Source organism: Octodon degus, unplaced genomic scaffold, assembly GCF_000260255.1.
Source record: "Octodon degus isolate 3935 unplaced genomic scaffold, OctDeg1.0 scaffold00515, whole genome shotgun sequence".
NCBI classification, from domain to species: domain Eukaryota; kingdom Metazoa; phylum Chordata; class Mammalia; order Rodentia; family Octodontidae; genus Octodon; species Octodon degus.
This window is the reverse complement of record NW_004525091.1, coordinates 73,651-94,398: the sequence shown is the minus strand read 5'-3', so window position 1 is coordinate 94,398 and position 20,748 is coordinate 73,651. Positions and strand designations below refer to the sequence as shown.

Below are 20,748 nucleotides of genomic sequence, written 5' to 3'. Positions count from 1 at the left end.
TGGGGTATACCGATGCATGTCCATTTTGTATTTGTGTATTCCAAGTGGTTAGGATAGATATATAGTTGCATTCTCTTAATGAATATAATGATTTGTTCTAATGGTGTTTTTAAATAGGATCACAAGTCCGCATCTTGTACAGCCATTAACCACTTAGAAGAATATATGCAGTGTATTATTTGTTGAAACTGTACTTCCAATTTGATTTGAAACTGTCTCATTGCTATCTGTTTATCAATAAATCTTTGAAGAAAAAAAAATTTTATATTTACATCTAATAATCTGAACACCTAAATTGAAGACAATATTATACATTATAGCAACCATTGTCAAATTTCTATTTTTTTGTGTAGTTCTGTATCATTTCTCATGTTTTTGAAAACTGTTTTGTATTCTCTTTAGGTAAAAAGAAAAAAATTAAAAATATACAACTGCATGTATATTAATGGATATAGCAAGTTGCTTTCCTGTATCTACCAGCATATATGTGCATATGACTAGCACCACCACCTCATTGTAAGACTCCCACAAACAACCTGTTCGTAGACTTAACTGTGTCTTTTTTGATAGCCTGTTGAAATTTAGAAGCATTCACATTTTGAAAATGTGGTGACATTTGAGAATAGGCAGCTTATAAATATAATGTTCAGGCCAACCTAGAAGGATGTGATTCAATATTACTGGTGTGTTCATAAAAGAAAACCATCCTGGAAAAAATCTAGGAATAGGAATATACAAATGTGATACCGATAGATATTGGGGAGATATATAACTGTAGGTCAAATATAGCCAAAGTCTGTAGCCACCGCCAAAAGCTAGGAACAATGATTGCCTATATGAAGTCTTTAAATTCAAGATGAATGCTGTGAAAATTTCATTTTGTACACTGGATTCCAGTACTGTCTGAGAATATAATTTTGTTATTCTAAACAACCCATTTTGTTACAGTTTTTTAACATCTCCAGAGAAAATTATTCAGATATAATTAGAAGGAATTATGGAACTGAGAGCAGCAGAAGAGAAGAGAAACATTAAAATCAATCGAAAAGGAGAAAACAGTGCAAGTGATATATTTTTAAAAGCTATTTACAGAAATAATGAGAGAAAACTACCCAGTCATGGAAGAAGACGGAAAATAGGGTTCCAGCCAGATATGAGTGACATAAAAATACAAGGCATACAATAATCAAGGTTCCATATAATCAAATTTATCATTCTTTATAACTCAGCAATACTCTATTGTATAACAATACCACATCTTTTTCAATGATTCCACATGTGACAGGCATCTTGGTTGTTTCTAAGATTTGGCTATCACCAATTGTGCTACTATAAATACAGGTACACATATATAACTATGATATGATGTTTTCAGTTCTCCGTGAAAATTCTCTGTAGGAGGATACCTGGATTGAATGGGACTTCCAGTCCTAGATTTTTAAGGAGTCCCCACACTGATTGCGATAATGGCTGCACCAGTCTACATTCCCACCAGCAGTGGAGAAGGGGTCCCATTTTCCCACAACCTCTCCAACATTTGTTGTTGGTTGATTTCTTTATGATAATAGTTCTTTGTGAGGTGAGATGGTATCTCAGTGTTGTAATTTGCATTTAATGTTTAGCTAGTGATGTGGAGCATTTTTTCATATATTTATTTGCTTCTTTAATTTCATGGTCTGAGAAGTGTGTGTTTATCTCGGATGCTGAGTTCTGGATTAGGTCTTTAAATTTAGGGTCCCTAATGTTTTTTCAGTTCTTTATAAGTTCTAGACACCAGACCTTTGTCTGAGTGCTGAATAGTTAAGATTTTTTCGAAATTTTTGGGTTGTCTTTTCACTTTGTTTTTAAATACTTATGACGTGCAAAAACTTCTCAATAAGAGGTGGTCCCAGTTGTTAATTCTTTCAAGTATTACCCATGCGATTTGATTTTTGTTCATGAACTCTTTGCCTACCCCTACATCTTCAAGAGTTCCTCCTACTTTCTCTTCCAAAAGAGAAAAAAGTGTTTCTGTTTTAATGTATATGCACAAGATGGATAAGGCAATGATCCTGAGAAACATCAGTGGGTTTTTGAAACTAGCAGTTAATTGGTAGGATTCTCACCCTGACTAACTATATGTGCAGATACATGTTAGCCAAACAACAGCACTGAAGAGAGCAATGTGTAATGGTAGGTTCATGCTTGGAATGCCTGTCATTCTGGGATGCCATGCTTGGAATGCCTGTCATTCTGGACATATTTCTTATCATGACATAGCAACTAGTACTATACTGTCTCTTAAGTAAAAGTTTGTTTTTGTTTTTGTTTTTAAATGGATAATAAATGAAAAGTAAAACACAAGAAAAAAATGTCACAGGATTGTCCTGCTGTATATGGTTAGTTTCTAACTTTCTGTGTAAAACTATGCAATTGTTTATTCATATTCTTTAAATATTTTTCATTTTTTAACTTTTTATCTCCATATTCTGCAGGGACTTAAGGTTTAACATATCAATTCTTGATGGAAAATACCTGTTTCATGTTATGCCTAAGATATTTGATACTCGGAAAGATAGTGAGTTAAGCTCAAATGCATATGTTGTAAGGTCATAATAAGCCTCTCTTCTGGAGGATTAACAAAGTAAGTTTGCAAGTCAAAAATTAGAGAAATAGAAGGGCTGCAAGGACAGTCAACATTTTGACCCTAGACTTTCAAAGTCAGTGAAGACTCAGGACATATGTGAACCTATAGTGTAACAACAGGTAACTCAAGTGTGTCCCAAATTTTCTGATCAAGGAGATTATGGGACCACAAAGCAACGTGATCGACGACATAGAGTGTGCCTAAGGAGAGTCACATGGAGAGAAAACATTCTCTCAGGCTTTCAGAGGAAGCAAATTGGTCAAGCAATGACCGTGACTCATCCACATAGCTGACACTGACAAAGGATCTAAAAACTGCAGTACAGGATTACAGGATAAATCCATAGGGTACTTGGCTGACCTTATCAGATAGAAAAGTTACATTTCTTGTTATATAATTCTTGCTTTATCCTGGTCTTAACCATCCAGCATAAAAGTATAAAAAAGAGGTATATATAGTAAAGCCATATCAATATGCTGATTGATGAAAAGCTCAAGTCAACAACTTCTGTGGATAGCCCACTACTATTTTGGACTGTGGACTCTGTTGGATTGTTTTGCAGAATACATGCTCCCATAGTATTTAGATGCCAATGGAATACCCACTTATGACAGAACTAAACAAAACAAGGGGATACAAAAGAAGGACCACTTTGTGTCTGTATATTCAAAATAATTAGGATAGATATATAGCTACTTTCACTTAATTCAATGAGAAGAAACATTTGTACTAATACTGTTTGGACAGAATATTCTGTCTACATCTTTTACTATGGATAGCCACTAAGAAGATAACAATTTTTTAACAGGATATCCTGTCTGCATCTTGAATTATGAATAACCACTAAGAAGCTAACAATGTACAATGTATTAATTATTGTAACTGTCCTATTAAACAGTTTTGAAATTGTCTCATTGCTATTTGTTTCTCAATAAACTAAAATTTTTAAAAGAGTACATATAATCATCAAAAGAAAAAAATGTGTAAAGCTGTTAGAATACATGCAAATCTATAAATGTAATACATTATATCAGTAAAACAAAATACAAAAATCACATCCTCATCTCACTTAATGCAGAAAAGGATTTTAACAAAGTCCAACACTCATTCGTGTTCAAATTCCCAGAGAAAATTAGAATAGATGGCCTCTATGTCAATCTGATAAAAGCCATCTATGACAACCCAATGGCTAATGTAAATCTAAATTGAGAAGAACTGAAATATTTTACTATCTATTCTGGTACAAGACAAGGATGTCCTCTATCACCAATCATATTCAATATAACTCTAGAACCATTAGCTAGAACAATTAGATAAGAGAGGCATAAAAAGAATAAGAATAGGTAAACAAAAAGATAAACTTTCATCATTTTCAGATGACATTATACTCTACTTGGAGTACCGAAAACATTCCACCAAGAATCTACTACACTTAATACAGAAATTGAGTAGCATAAAATGATACAAAGCCAATACACAACAGTCAGTAGCATGCCTCTACACAGATAACAAACACACTGAGAGGGAAATTAGAGAAATAATACTTTTCACAGTAGTACTGCAAAAAATAAACTACCTTGGAATTAATCTAACTAAACAAGTGTAAGATCTTTTCAAGGAAATGTTACAGCACTCTGAAAAAAAAACTGTAGAGGATTTCAGAAATGAAATTGTCTGTTCCTGCTCCTACATATGAATAACCAATATTGTGAAAATGGCCATGCTTCCAAAATTGTTGTCCAGATTTACTAAGTGCCCTGTCAAAATACCAGGAACATACCACACACACCTACAGAAATCGATCCTAAAATTTATTTGGAACCAGAAAAGACCTAAAATAGCAAAGGCAATCCTGGGCAACAAAAATAAGGCAGGAAGCATTACAAATCCTGACTTGAAATTATACTACAAAGCTATTGTGATTAAATCAGCATGATATTACCAAAAAATTAGGTGTAAAGATCAATGGAATAGATTAGAACATGCAGAAGCCAATACAAACACACTCAGGCAGCTTAATCACAACAAATGGGCCAAACATTCTTACTGAAGGAAAGATAACTTCTTTAACAAATGGTGCGGGAAAAACTGGCTCTTTTCATGCTGAAAGGTAAAACTTGACCCAGGTCTATCACCATACTCTAAGATAAAATCAAGATGGATTAATGATCTAAACATTAAGACAAAAACACTAAATCTCCTAGAACACAAAGTAGGAAAAACTCTTGAAGACATAAGGGTAGGCAAAGAGTACATAAAAAAATCAAACAGAACAGGTAATACATCAAAGAATTAACAAATGGGACTTCCTCTTATTGCAGGTCAAAAGAAATTACCAACAGACTGAAAAGACAAGACACGAATTGGGAAAATAGGTTGACTAATAAGCACTCAGACAAAGGCCCGCAATCTAGAATTCACAAAGCAATAAAAAAACAGTAGGGCCTCCAAATTTAAAGACCCAGTTGAGAAATGGGCATCTGAGATGAACACACACTTCTCAGAGGGTGAAATTAAAGAAGCGAATAAACATATAAAAAATGCTCGATATCACTAGCCATTTATAAAATGCAAATTAAAACAACACTGAGATACCATTCACTACTCAAACAATGTCTATTATAAAGAAATCAACCAACAACAAATGTTGCATAGGATGTGGAGAAAAAGGAACTCTACTCAAACTGATGGTGGGAATGTAGACAGGTGCAACCATTATGGAAATCAGTTTGGAGACTCCTTAAAAAAAACTAGGACTGGAAATCCCATTCAAATCACCTATCCCCATACTGCAATATTTCCCAGGGAACTCAAAATGTCATATCACAGTGATATATGTGTACCTATGTTTATAGCAACACAATTTGTGATAGCCAAATCTTGGAAACAACAAACATGCCTATCTCCTGAGGAATGAATGAAAAAGAAGTAGTATTTTTATACAATGGAATTTTACTCATCAATAAAGAATGATAAACTTTAAGATTTCTTATTTAAGTGGATGCCACTTAAAGGTATACTCATAAATGAAATAATCCAGACCCACATGTGTAAATACCATACAGTTTCCATAGCATAAGAGCTCAAAATATGAAATAAAAGTAGAAATGTAAAACACAATTAAGGTCTCTTTCTTACAAGATGTGTTTTATCTCTGAACTCTTGCAAAGAAGTTCTCTCTGGTCTTAACAAAATAATGTAGCACTTAGGGACAAAGATGCAGCCCAGCAGCCCTGCACTGGAGGCCAAGATGGAGAAGATCTCCATGGCCACCATGACCTTTCCCTTGCTGCTGTGGTACACGGGCAGGAAGGTGACCCACACACTGCAGAACACCAGCATGCTGAACGTCAGGAACTTGGCTTCATTGAATGTATCAGGCAGGTTCCTGGCAAGGAAAGCCACAGAGAAACTCACAAGCGCCAGGGAGCCCAGGTATCCCAGGACACAGTAGAAGGCAGTGAGGGAGCCCTTGTTGCACACGATGATGATGTGGCCATGTTTGGTGTGTGCTTCTGTGTCAATGTAGGGTGGATTTGTCCCCATCCAGATGCCACAGAGAGTAAGTTGGATCAGGGAGCAGATCGGGATGATGAAGTTTGGTGCCCCTGACACCAGCCACTGCCTCATCCTTCTGCCTGGAGAAGTGACCTTAAAGGCCAGCACCACAGTAATGGTTTTGGCCAAGACAGTGGAAACAGCCACAGTGAACACAACTCCAAATGTGGTCTGCTGCAGGATGCAGGTGGCTGTGTTGGGACGGCCGATGAAGAGCAAGGAGCAGAGGAAACAGCAGGTAAGGGAGATAAGCAGGGTGTAGCTGAGACCCCTATTGTTGGCCCTGACAATAGGAGTGTCTCGGTACTTCACAAAAAGCCCAAGAACAGCAGATGTGAGAACAGTGAGAATCACGGCCATGCCTGTCAGAGCCTGCCCCAAGGGGTCCTCATAAGCCAGAAAAGTCACAGCTTTTTGCAGGCAGTGCGATTTTTGAGTATTGGCATACTGGTTATCTGGACACTTCACACACTGCTCCATGTCTAGTGAGAAATTAAAGTTGTGATTAGTTCCAACTTCTTATTTTTTCTTATTCACAGACACACCCCTAAAATCTCACTGGATTTCTATGACAAAAGTATCCTGTTTCGGCCCATTGTTTTTCATCTTGTGTTTTGTAGTGTATAATGTTTGTTAGAGGACTCTTTCGGTGAGCTAAATTCCCAAGACTTTTCAATTTTATTTTTTATTTTATTTTATTTTATTTTATTTTGACATTGGATGTAATTAGCATACTATATTTCCTAGATGGACTCAAGCCTGAATACTTTTACAATCCTCCGAGAGAGCTGTGATTACAGATCTTCCCCAGCATATACCATAAGACTTTCCTTGATTATTATTGACACCAAGTAAAAAAATGTTATATGGAAAATATCTCCCAATTATTACTGCCATTACTTTATGGCGCAGTGAGATATGCTATTATTTATTCTCCTTATCAAAATGGAATCTTCATTAAAATATTTTTTGAATTCAGAATACATTTATAGACCTATTTATTTGAATAAAGCTACTGAACATGCTATCCCAGGTATGAATTTAATGAATTACCACTTATTGAGTATACAACATATTTCCTAACTCTAGTAAAACACATATAAAAAAATAAATAATATCAAGCAGAATAAGTATGCTCATCTTAAAACAGTTTGTATTTTGCACGCAAGGGGAAAAAATTGCAAGTACAAATTTTAAGGCAATTTTTCTGAATCAGCAGGTCAAACGCTAAGTCCTGAAGTGTTCCGATTACACGGCCTTTCCATTAGTGATTATCCTTCATTCTTCTTTGTGTTTTGAAAGACACTTTCTATACTATACACAGTGGATTAGGAAACAAAATCCAACAATATACAATATACAAGAAACACATTTAACTCATAAAGACATTCATAGGCTGAAAGTCAAAGGATAGAACACAATACTACATGCCCCAGCCACTCAGAAAAAAACAGAGGCAGCAATTCTATGCTAAGACAGTCTCAACAACAAATCAGCAATGATCAAGTGAAATAAAAAAGTTCACTATATACTCCTTAGGGGAAAATTTAAGAGGAAGAGGTGACATTCATAAAAATGTATGCATCAAACACGGGAGCACCCAACTATACAAAGCAAATCTTAATGGACATGAAAAATCTAATATCCAATACCACAATTTTAACAGGAGACCTTAACACTCCCTTATCCCCAAAAGATAGGTCAACCAAACAAAAACTTAGCAAAGAAATAACAGAACTGAACTAGAGCTTGAAACAAATGGACTTGGTGGACATATACAGAGTGTTCCACCCAAACACAGCTGAATACACATTTTTCTCAGCACCACATGGGTCATTTTCTAAAATAGACCACATACTAGTCCATAGGTCATGCTTAAGTATATGTAAGAACACAGAAATTATCCCATGCACATTGCCTGATGAAAGTGCAATGAAACTGGAAATAAATGACAAAAGAAAACAGAAAAAAATCTTAAATACACGGAAATTAAATGACACCCTACTCATCAACCAATGGGTCACAGATGAAATTAAACAAGAAATACAACAATATCTAAAATTCAATGAAAGTTCAAGCACAACTTATCGTAACTTATGTGACAGGATGAAATCATTTCTCGGAGGGAAATTCATAGCTGTGAACTCACACATTAGGAAAAGAGAATGGAAACAAATAAGTACCCTACTGCTGCACTTTCAACAACTAGAAAAGAAAGAGCAAACCAAACCCAGAGCCCAAAGATGGGAGGAAATCATAAACATTAGAGCAGAAATTAATTCAATTGAGATGAAGAAAACAATACAAAGAATTAAAAAAACAAAACTCTGATTCTATGAAAGATTAAATAAAATAGATAAGCCTCTAGCTAACTTCATCAAACAGAGGAAAGAAAAAATTCAAATACAAGCAATAAGGAATGGAAAGGGTGTAATTACAACAGACACAGTGGAAATTCAGAAGATTGTCAATAGCTACTTTGAGAATCTTTACTCTCACAGAATAGAAGACACTGAAGAAATGGACAGATACCTAGTAAGGTACAAATTACCACAACTGAATCTAAAAGATATAACCACTCTTAATAGCCCAATAACACCCAATGAAATTCGAGATGTAATTAAAAACCTACCGACAAAGAATAGTCCAGGTGCAATAACGTCATGTTACCCGGCAGTGTCCCAAATTTTCTGATCAAGGAGATTATGGGGCCAAAGAAGAAAGTGATCTCTGATGTAGAGTGTGCCTAAGGAGAGTCACATGGGGAGAAGACACTCTCTCAGGCTTTCACAGAGAGCACATTGGCCAAGCAACGCCGTGACTCATCCACATGGCTGACACTGACAAACAATCTGAGGTACGGGATCTCAGGATAAATCCTGAGGGGATTTCACTAACCTTATCAGACCCTAAAGCTACAACTCTTGTTGCATAGGTCCTGCTTTACCTTGGTCTTAACCACCCAGCAGAAAAGTATAAAAACAAAATATAAAAAGTAAAGCCATGCTGTTATGTTGAGCTGTAGGGGACTCAGGTCAACAATTTCTGACATTGCCAATCAAGCAGAAGACCCAATACTATTATGGACTACTGTACTCTTTTAGATTATTTTGTTGAATTAACACACGTGTAATATTCAAATAACAGAACTTCACAAAAAAGGCTATACAGATCAATGTCCATTTTGTATCTGTGTATTCAAAGTGATTAGGATAGATATATAGTTACAATCTCTTAATGAATAAAATGATTTGTTCTAATGGTGTTTGTAAGTAGGATATCATGTCTGCATCTTGTACACCAATTAACCACTGAGAGGAATGTATGCAAAGTGTTATTTATTGAAACTGTCCTATCAATTTGATTTGACACTATCTCATTGCTATTTATTTATCAATAAATTTATGGGTTAAAAAATAAAATAAAATCAAAAGGTACAGGCAGAGAATTTGTCCATAAGGCAAGCTCTTACCTGTGTTATTGGCAATCTCATTCTCTGGGCAAGGGATGCAAACAAAGCAACAGGTAGGCTTTCCCTCTTGAGGGGATTTCCTGAATCCAAGATTACAACTCTCACTGCATACAGAGCTGGGACTCTAGGGTGAAAATGTATCCAGTAATTTTTTAGAGTTTTACTTTAACTTCAAACTAGAGAACAGGCTGGGAATACAGCTCACTGGAATTAGTGCCTGCCTGGCTGATGCAGTCTTGAGTTCAATACAAGGTACAAAATAAAACTAGAGAAATAAACTTAACTTGTATACATACACACATAAAATTATATAAATCAGTGCCATATTTATTTTATGGTACGAAATGCACATACATATAAAATTCTGATGAAAACTACTTCATCGTCATTCATCAGAAACTGTTAAAGTATTCAAATGAATACATGAACCATTCATCTTCAATATGTGGATACTTCAGATCAGACTCTCTACACAAAACACCCAGAACAATGTTATTTTAGTTAATCATGTATGTTTTCTGTAGGTCCAACATACCTGTGTAATCCACGGGGCCCACTCTATTACGTCATCAGATAAAGACAACTGTTGGTTAAGTGGAGCACTTGGCGAAAATATTCCTACATTGACCTTAAGTCTAAGGCCTTCAGGAAAATTCCAAAAATTGAGAATATCATACACAGAATTCAGTTTCTTTCTATTGTCTAAGTTCACTTGGTCTCCAGCAGGATTATTAAATTGGATATTCTTCAGGAAGGGGTGGAGCTAAAAAGGACATATTCTATGTTGAACAGGGCTCCATGATTAAGGCAGAAAACAAGAATAAAGTAAAGTATCTGTCTGTCTTTCATTACATTTCCATAATGCAACTTTAGCACTGACATCTAAAGAAATAGAAAAAATAAACCACTATGGAGGTTTAAACTATCACAATGTTCATAAAATGTCACTGCAAAGAGAAAATAGTTTATTAAATCCTATTTTTAAGTAATGAGCATGTGTGTTACATACAAGTCAACTGTGGCATCGAAGCATTCCATACTTATTCTGAAGGTCTAGCCAAATACCTAAGCAGAATAAAGTGCCTGCTTAGGTCGATGCAGGGACTAGAGTTTATGCCCGTGATGACCCACCCCATGGGCACGCTGAGTCAGAAATTCAGACTGGGTGTGGTGGTGCATACCTTTAATTCCAGCTCTTATGAGGCTGCAAACAGGAGAATCACTATGAGTCCAAACTGTGTAGTGAGACTCTGTAGACCCTGTACTAACTATACATTTTTTAAAAGTACTCATTCTGTCTCTGATTGTTCCCACAACATCTGCCCGAAAGAGATTCAGAGGCTGCATAATTAAATGAGAAAATTCCTACAATAAACCTAGTTTATGGTTTAGAACCATGTAGTTTCACATAGAACTAAAAATTTTTCTTCCATCATTTAGTACTCCATGAGAAATGTGGTGATTTTTGCTGAAAATATTAGGTGGACAGAGCTTTTACATCACTTAAACCAAAGCAATTATGCTGCCTCTTATCTGTTTCCTCAGTCAGAAAACCTTCTTACTTGCTGATCGTTTCTACAGAGCTCAAGATTTTCCTCCTTAACAGTTATACTGGTAAATAATTTCCCATATTGTTGGAAAAATAATTCCAAAGTTTGTGGATACAGTACATGTATGGAACTCAGACACCCTGATGATAGTGTAAGACATCCTATGGAAGACACATTACCTGCCAAGCAGAAAAAGCCATCACTCTTTTACTTTCCACTACTGGTCTCTGTGCTTGTTGAAGAAGCATGTCATGGAGGGCATGGGCCACTGCGTACACAGCATTGTATATATTGTAACTCGCATCATTCATGGCAGGGTCAAAATGATTCAAAGGCAGCCATGCCAGAGAGGCATTAGACGTACAGTTCTTCAATGCACAGTCAGTATCAGAGAATGAGCAGTGGAAATGGTTATACCAGTACATAGTGAGGTACGTGTCTTCTGGGTACTTGAAAGGATTGGCTGCCTGCACAAAATTCTTAAAACCACAAATCTCTTCATGGTGACTTGAAAAAATGAAAGTCCCATGGAATGAATCAAGAATGAATTTTGTTCCAGCCATGTCAGGCTGCCATTGTGCGTTTGTCACCCAGACTCTCCAAGTCACGAACTGTTGCCCTATGTTATAGTTTACCTCATTTAGACCAGCAGTGTCATAGTAAATAATGACCACATTCACTAGTGATGTTTCTCTTGTCAGGATGTCAAGAGGCTGTAGATTTGAAGTATATGACACAAGAGGAGTTGGAATAAATTTCACAAATGCTGCACAGATGCTCTTCTTGTCCATCTCTGCTCTTAAATCTGAGAGAAATTGAAGACCTTTATGCCCTTCTATGATGATCAGCCCTACCCAGCTCCAGCTGAAGTGAAGCATCAAAGAGACCATGCCAAGGACCAGAGATGCATCCTTTGGTGCCACTTGATAGAGAGAATGAAAGTTCACATGTTCACTCATCATATGGTCAAATGAGCCAAAGGAGACCTAAGATGAAAAAAACTGGAAGGAGTGTGTAGAAAGGCATGGATAAAATCTTACAAACACAACCAAAGTATACTAAGTACCAGTGAGAAACAATATAAAATAACTATTTTCATTGTTATTTCATCATTTTGTGCCTTAAGGCCTTTCTTAGAAAGTAACTCATCAGACACAGACTTTCAGGAAACTTCGCTGTATTTTTTATCTCCTTTTTATTACTTTACTCTTTATGAATTGAATACAAGGTCTACAGGGTGTACAGGATCTCACCACATAGATTGGCCTATCATCATCTCAGTGCATCCCAGGGGCGGGGCTGGCACTGCACACTGTGGAATGAACCCGAGCCACTGCCCAAGAGAGCACTTTAGTCCACATAGCTACCTGGCCAACCCTCTCCTTTTTTTACTTTAAAGAAGAAAATTATGAATACACCAACTCTCTATGTGGCTATTCTTTGAAATTATGCAACCTAAAAGAGGCATAAAACAAGTGAAATTATTTTACCTCCTTGGAGCACATGACAATGACACCAATATAAACATGGTTTCAGCTTTCTCCAGCCACTCTCACCTGTGGAAATTTGTACAATTCTAGTAGGCTTCCAATTTGAGTAGCAGTTGCCCATGAGATTCCTGTTAGCATTGCTATGGATTTGTTCTCTCTCCTACAGGAGTAATTGGGGATCTCATCCTGTCCTGAGAGCAAAATAAGCGAGCTTTCCAGTGTCCTCCTACGACTGAAAAGCAAATTGTGGAACTCATATCCCAGAGATATGTTGGGTAAAAGATGAGGACTCTTGTTGATCTCTTCTATGGCAAAAACGAAGGCTAGAAAATGCTGGTAGTTACTGGACAGAAGCCTGCAAAAGAGAAAGGGAATTCCTAATGCAAGAGATTTAATCCGTGGTAATCTTCCAAACATATGCAAAATGAAATATGAACCAAATGATGGAGCCTTCTCCCATCCCTCTTGAAGAACATAAGCCTAGCTCCAAAACCAACTGAGGACCAAGCCCAGCTTGCAAGTGAGAACCACCACCATGCTCTCGGGACTCCTCTAGACCCAGCAAAAGCCCAGGAACAGCGATTGTGTGGGACAGTTTCTGTGCTCCTCTGTGCCCAGAGGATCCCTCCAGAAACAACCCAAGCCCGGCATGTTAGTGAAACCTTCATCCCTGCTCTCAGGAACCCTCTGAACCCTTACAGAACCAACCCAGGACCAGGACCTACATGAGTAAGACCTTCCCCCATGCTCTCTGGACTCCTCCAAACCTAGCACATGCTAAGTACCGGTGAATGTGTGGGAGAGCTTCCACTCTCCAGTTGCCTGCTGTATCCCCCTGGACCCAGCCCAGGACCTCTTGTAAGTAAGTCTTCCTTTCATTTAAAGTCCCTGCAGAGAGGCTAGGGGCCAGAAAAACCCAACTAATCCAGGAGGAGTACATCTTGCCAGAAGGCACAACAGGTTCACTTCCGAGGCTACAGCAGGAAGAAACTGAGCACAGCAGCCTGACCCAAGCCAGGCACAACTAGATGAATTCAGACTTTGAGATATGCACTCCATTTACAGTAGATGCTAAATCAATAACTGCACAAATGCTCTACACCAAAGGTCAGAGGACAGTGCTATACAAAATGATAAAGAGAAGGAGAAAAAATGCAATCTAGGGCACCAAGCCCACACAGGACAAGTGCAAAGAACACTATCACAGAATAAATTGGGTATCATAAGGCTTAAATGTCTGAAATATTAGCATCTGAAGTAAATAAACAATTGCAGAAAAGTATAGAGGGACTTAGATCAGAAATAATCTCTGAAATGAAAAAAAAGAAGTCTCTGAATTAATAGCATCAGAAGTAAATAATCAAATGCAGAAACATATAGAGGAAACCAGATCAGAAAGAATATCTGAGAGTAAATTAGTCAAGCATGGCCATGACTCATCCACATGACTGACACTGACAAAGGATCTAAAAACTGCTCTATAGGGTTTCAGGGTAAATCCTGATGGAATTTGACTGGTGTTATCAGATAAAAAAGTAACATTTCTTGTTATATAGTTCTTGGTTTATCTTGGTCTTAACCATCCCATAGAAAATCATAAAAATGAGATAAGAAAACAAAGCCATATTAATATGGCCTCATCTGTAAAGACCTCAAGTAAACAACTTCTGATATTGCAGGTCCTAAGAATAACCCACTACTTTTATGGACTACTGGACTATATTGGGCTATTTTGTGAAATCACGAACCTTCTGTATTTAACTGGCAAAGGTATACCCATCTCTGACAAAATTAACAAAAAAGTGGATACAAATGAAGGACAATTTCATATATACCTACACAAAATGATTAGGCTACTACCTTCTCTTAATTCAAAGGGGAAAAAATGATTTGCACCAATAGTGTCTGGACAGAATATCATGCCTCCACCTTTTAAGATGAATAACTACTAAGAAGACAACAATATCCAATGTATTAATTATGAAACAGTCCTATTAATTGGTTTTCAAACTGTTTCATTGATATTTGTTTCTCAATAAAATTAATACAATGAAATGATATCTGATGTAAAATTAAAGTATATCTATAAAGAAAGAACCCATAACTGTTACTAACTAAGACATAAAAAAGAGAGATTAGAAAAATGATTGAATCTTTGAGTGAGAAATATAAGAATTAAATTGATTGCATGAAGCAAGGTTTAAGAGTCATAGAGCAACTTGAACACTCAATCGCAAGCTGGCAAAACCATTTGAGTTAAAGTAAAGATAGAGATTCAGATCTAGAAGACACCATCCCAGGCAGTAAAAAGGTAAAAATAAAAAAGAAATCTCTTAAAAACAGCTAGAATGCAGAAAAAAATAAACCATCACCTGCAAGACAATACAAAGTCAAACAATGTCTGATTAAAAAGCATCAATGAGAAAAGAGTCAATACAAACGATATAAAAAGAATATGTGCAGAAGAAATAGCAGAAACCTTCCAAAAGATGAGGAAACAATCTGACAATCAGTAACTGAAGCATAACGAAATCTAAAAAACATCAACCCAAATAAAAACACATCGAGACATATAATAGTGAACGTTCCATTAATCCAGAACACGACTAATACACTGAAAGATGCAAGGGAAAGGAAGAAATCATAGTTAATGGAAAATCCATCAGAATAATGGCACACTTCATTTCACAAAACATGAAGTCGAGAAGAGCATGGAGCAGAGTACTTCAAGTCATCTATGAAAACAAATTCCAGCCCAGACTACTATACCCTGTAAAACTCTCTTTCAAGTATGATGGAGCAGTGAAATACTTCCATGACAAAGAATAACTAAAGAATTTCATGATGAAAAAGGCAACCCTACACAGACTGCTAAAAGATGTCCTAGACTGGGACCAAAATGATCAAAGCTCCATGAATGAGAACAGAAGGAACCACTAAATAGGGAAAACAATTAAGCACAGGAGAAAAGAAGTAACAACAGTAGGTTAATATCATGTCAAACATAAGTCAATACATCTAAATCATAACCATCAAAGTAAATAGACTCAATTCGTCAATTAAAAGAAATACACTGCAAAGTGGACCAGGAAAAAATCCAAGGATATGAGACCCAGTCCTAGCCCAGAACAGGTGAGTGTGTGGGAGAGCTTCCGGCTACCCTGTGCCAGCGAGAAATACTGGTTCCAGCCCAGGCGCAGCATGGGTGAGACCATATTCCACCCCCTTGGTATGTCCCCCACCAATACACAGCACCACCCTACCCCATCCGCCAAGTAGAATTTCTGCCACCTTCCAGCAAACCCAAGACACAGTCCTAGCCCAGGCCCAGTGAGTATGTGGGAGAGCTTCCAGCTACCCGGCACCAGCGGGACCTACTGATCTCAGCTCAGGCACAGCTTGGGTTAGAACCTCTTGCAACCCCTTGGAATGAAACCCACCACTATGCAACACTTCCCCTACCCTGCCTGCCGAGTAGGAATTTCTGCCGCATTCCAGAAACCCCCAGACCCAGCCCACCCCAGGTCGGGTGAGTGTGCAGGATAGCTTCCAGCTACCCTGTGCTGGCAAGACCTACTGGTCCCAGCCCATGTACAGGATGGGTGACACGCTTTCTCACCCTCTTGGAACACCCTCATCACTCCGTAGTACCCCCCAACACGCCGGACACAGAGAAGGAATTTCTTTAGAGTTCTAGAAACCTCCGGATCCAGCCCTAGTCCAGGACTGGTGAGTGTATAGGAGAGCTGCCTCTCCCCCCTACTCCAACTTGTCCTTCCAGACTCAGTTCAGGCCTGGCATACAAGCCAGGGGTGAAAACCATCAGCTGAAATCACTGCAGAAAGTGTAGGGGACAGGACGACCCAGCTAGTCAAGGAGCAGAAAATCTTGCCAGAGGGGCAAAACAGGTTCAACCTCAAGGGCAGTAGTGGGAAGGAGCTGAGTACAGCAGCCAGACCCAAACCAGGCACAGCTGGATAAATCCAAACTTTGTAGATCTGCACCTGAAATTCTGTACGTGCTAAGGTTATAACTACAATGAAGATCTACAACAAAGGTCAGAAGACAGTGCTACACAAAATGATGAGAAGAAACAAAATGCAACCTCAGAACCCAAGAAGACCTGTAACAAGTGCAGAGGACATTAACACAGAACAAATTGGAAATCACACAGCTGAAAGCAATCAATCAACAACTTCTGAAATAAACAGCTGCAGAAAAGTATAGAGGACCTCAGACTGGAAATAAAAAATGAAATCCCTGAATTAGTAACAACTGCAGTAAAGAATCAAATGTAGAAACATATGTAGGAAACCCAATGCCCAACCAGAACAACTGCAGAGGACACTAGCTCAGCTCAAATGTATGAATAAATAGCATCTATAGTAAATAAGCAACAGCAGAAAGTCATAGAGGAACTAAGAGCGGAATATTTTTCTTCTAGCTCAGCTCAAAGGTACGAATTAATACCCTCCACACTAAATAAGCAACAGCAGAAATTTATAGAGGAACTCAGAGAGCAATTCTTTTCTAAAATAAAAAAAGAATTATCAGAACTCATAGCATCTGAAGTAAAGAATCAACTACAGAAACATAGGTAGGGGTGTGTGGAGAGCTTCCTGCTACACTGAGCCCGCGGGAGCAGTCCCAGCCCAGGCGCAGCGTGGGCCGGACCATCACCCACCCCCTCGGGCCGCCCCCCACCACTCCGCAGTACCTCCCCCACCCCACCAGCCAAGTAGGAATTTCTGCCGACTTCGGGGAACCCCCAGACCCAGTCCTAGCCCAGGTCCAGTGAGTGTGTGGAGAGCTTCCTGCTACCCTGCGCTGGAGGGACCAGTCCCAGCCCAGGCGCAGCATGGGCCACAGCATCTCCCACACCCTCGAACCGCCCCCCACCACTCCGCAGTACCTCCCCCACCCAGCCTGCCTAGTAGGAATTTCTGCCGACTTCCGGGAAACGCAGACCCAGTCCAAACCCAGGTCCGGTGAGTGTGTGAAGAGATTCCTGCTACCCTGAGCCGGCGGGGCCATTCCCAGCCCAGGCACAGCTTGGGCCGGAACCTTTCCCACACCCTTGGGCCACCGCCACCACTCCACAGTACCTCACCCACACCGCAAGCGGAGTAGGAATTTCTGCTGACTTCCAGGAACACCCAGAGCTACTCCTAGCTCAGATCCGCAGCGGGAAGGAGCTGAGCACAGCAGCCAGACTAAGCCAGACTCAGCTGGATAACTCCAAACTCTGTAGAGCTCCACCTGAACTTCAGTAGTTGCAAAGTTAGAACTACAGCAAAGATCTACAAGAAACGGCAGAAGACAGTGCTACACAAAATGACGAGAAGGAAGAAAATGCAACCTCAAAACCCAAGCCCACCCGTAACAAGTGCAGAGGACATTAACACAGAAAATATTGGAAATCACACAGCTGAAAGCAATGAATCAACAGCTTCTGAAATAAAGAAACAGCTGCATAAAGGTATAGAGGAACTCAGATTGGAAATAAAAAAAAGAAATCCCTGAATTAATAGCATGTAAAGTGAAGAATCAAATGCAGAAACATGTGGAGGAAACCCAGTACCCACAGGGAACAAGTGAGGAGGACACTAGCTCGGCTCAAATGCATGAATTAATAGCATCGATAGTAAATAAGCAACAGCAAAAAGATATAGAGGTAATAAGAGTGCAATTCACTTGTGAAATAAAAAAGGACTCTCAAAACTCATAGCAGATGAAGTAAAGAAGCAACTACAGAAACATAGGGAGGAAAACCCATCTGAGAAAAACATTGCAATAAAAGAATTTATAAAGGCTTCTAAAGAAGACATAGATAAAAAAAATAGAGGAGAGTAGAAAAATAAAGAATTCCTTGAATGAGCAGTACAAGAAAGAAATACATCGCATGAAGCAGAGTCAAAGAGATATAAAGGAAATGAAAACCTCAATCACAAGCTTGCAAAACAGTTTAAGTGAATGTGAAGACAGAGATTCACATCTTGAAGATGCTGGTGTACCTAGCGAAAAGGTAAGAAAGGATCTCTTAAAAACAATGAGGATGCAGGAAAGAATAATCCATCACCTGCAAGATGATGCAAAGATGAACAATGTGAGACTAATAGGCATCAATGAGAAAGAAGGAGTCAACACAAATGACATTAAAAAAATATGGGCAGAAGTAATAGCAGAAAACTTCCCAAATATGAGGAAACAATCTGACATTCAGGTAACTGAAGCATACAGAACGCCAAGGAACCTCAACCCAATGAAAAACACATTGAGGCATATAATAGTCAAGATCCCAGAAATTCAGCACAAGAATAATTTACTGAAAGCCGCTAGAGAAAAGAAGCAGATCACATTCAAAGGAAAACCCATCAGAATTATGGCCGACTTCTCTTCACAAACCATGCAGGCAAGAAGAGCATGGAGCAGAGTTCTTCAGGTCCTCTATGAAAACAAATTCCAGCCCAGACTACTATACCCTGAAAACCTCTCCTTCAAATTTGAGGGAGAAGTGAAATACTTTCACGACAAAGAACAGGTAAAAATTTCGTGATGACAAAGTCAAGCCTACACAGGCTACTGAAAGATGTCCTAGAGAGGGACCAAAATGATCAGAACTTCACAAATGCGCTGAGAACAAACCTACTAAATAGGACAAACAATTAAACACAGGTGAAAAAAGAGTAACGACAACAGATAAATAACATGGCAAACGTAAGTCAATACATCTCAATTCTAACCATCAATGTAAACAGACTCAATTCACCAATTAAGAGAAATAGACTGGCACAGTGGATTCGGAAAAAAAATCCAACAATATGCTATATACAAGAAATACATTTAACTCATAAAGATATTCATAGGCTGAAAGTCAAAGGATGAAACAAAATACTACATGCCCCAGCACCTCAGCAAACAGCAGGGGTAGCAATCCTATTCTCAGAGAGTCTCAACATCAAACCAAAAATTATCAATCAAAATAAAGACCACTATATACTGGTTAGGGGAAAAATTCAAGAGGAAGAGGTAACACTCATAAATATGTATGCACCAAACAGAGGAGTACCCAACTATATAAAGCAAACCTTAATGGACATGAAAAATTTAATATCGAATACCACAATTTTAACAGGAGACATTAATACGCCCTTATCTGCAAAAGATAGGTCAACCAGATAAAAACTTAGGAAACAAAAATCTGAACCACAGTTTGAAAAAAATGGACTTGGTGAACATATAGAAAGTGTTCCAACCAAACACAGCTGAATACATTTTTTTCTGAGGCGCACATTGGTCATTATCTAAAATAGACCACATACTGGTCCATAGGCCATGTTTAAGTATATGCAAGAAAACAGAAATTATCCCTTGCACATTATCTGACCACAGTGCGATGAAACTGGAAATAAATGACAAAAGAAACAAGAAAAAAACTTAAATACATGCAGATTAAATGACACCCCACTCAATGCGACACAGATGAAATTAAACAAGAAATTCAACAATATCTACAAATTCAATGAAAATTAAAGCACAACTTATCGGAATTTACGGGATACAATGAAAGCAGTACTCACAGAGAAATACATAGCTATGATTCACACATTAGGAAAACAGAACGGGAACAAATAACTACCTTAATGCTGCACCTTCAACAACTAGAAAAGGAAGAGCAAACCAAACCCAGACTAACTAATCAAGAGAGGGAAAGGAGAAGGGCTAGGAAACATGACAAAGTCAAGCCATACAGATATATGTTAAAGATGAGCAAGTCAATGATCCTGAGAATCTTCAGAAGATTTTTTAATCGAGCAGTTAATTTTAAAGATTCTCACCCTGACTAACTATATATACTGATACCTGTCAACTAAGCTACTGCACTGCAGATGGTAATTTGTAATAGTGGTTTCATGGTGGGAGTGCCTGTCATTGTGGTATTCTAAATATGGGTGCCTTGTCATGACATGCCAGTTACTGCTAAGATGTCTCTCGGGTAGGTGGATGTTCAAGAAGAAGGGGGTGGTGAATGAAAGCAAGAGACAGGAAAAG

General features: G+C 38.2%; 2 protein-coding genes across 2 annotated transcripts in view; one reads left to right on the top strand and one right to left on the bottom strand.

Annotated features, from left to right (window-relative positions):
• Positions 1-5,746: 5,746 nt before the first annotated feature.
• LOC101573871 (vomeronasal type-2 receptor 116-like) lies at positions 5,747-13,442 on the bottom strand. Its single transcript, XM_004648649.2, has 6 exons — positions 13,396-13,442; positions 12,763-13,051; positions 11,386-12,192; positions 10,192-10,419; positions 9,657-9,780; positions 5,747-6,666 (listed from the first exon to the last, which is right to left on the bottom strand). The coding sequence occupies exons 1-6, from the start codon at positions 13,440-13,442 to the stop codon at positions 5,747-5,749; spliced, it is 2,415 nt and encodes an 804-aa protein (XP_004648706.2).
• A 45-nt stretch (positions 13,443-13,487) lies between these two features.
• Positions 13,488-20,748, top strand: part of LOC101574256 (vomeronasal type-2 receptor 116-like) — a 39,329-nt gene continuing 32,068 nt past the window's right edge. The window contains 1 exon segment of the mRNA XM_004648650.3: positions 13,488-13,558. Within this exon segment, the coding sequence (XP_004648707.3) occupies positions 13,488-13,558 (71 nt within the window).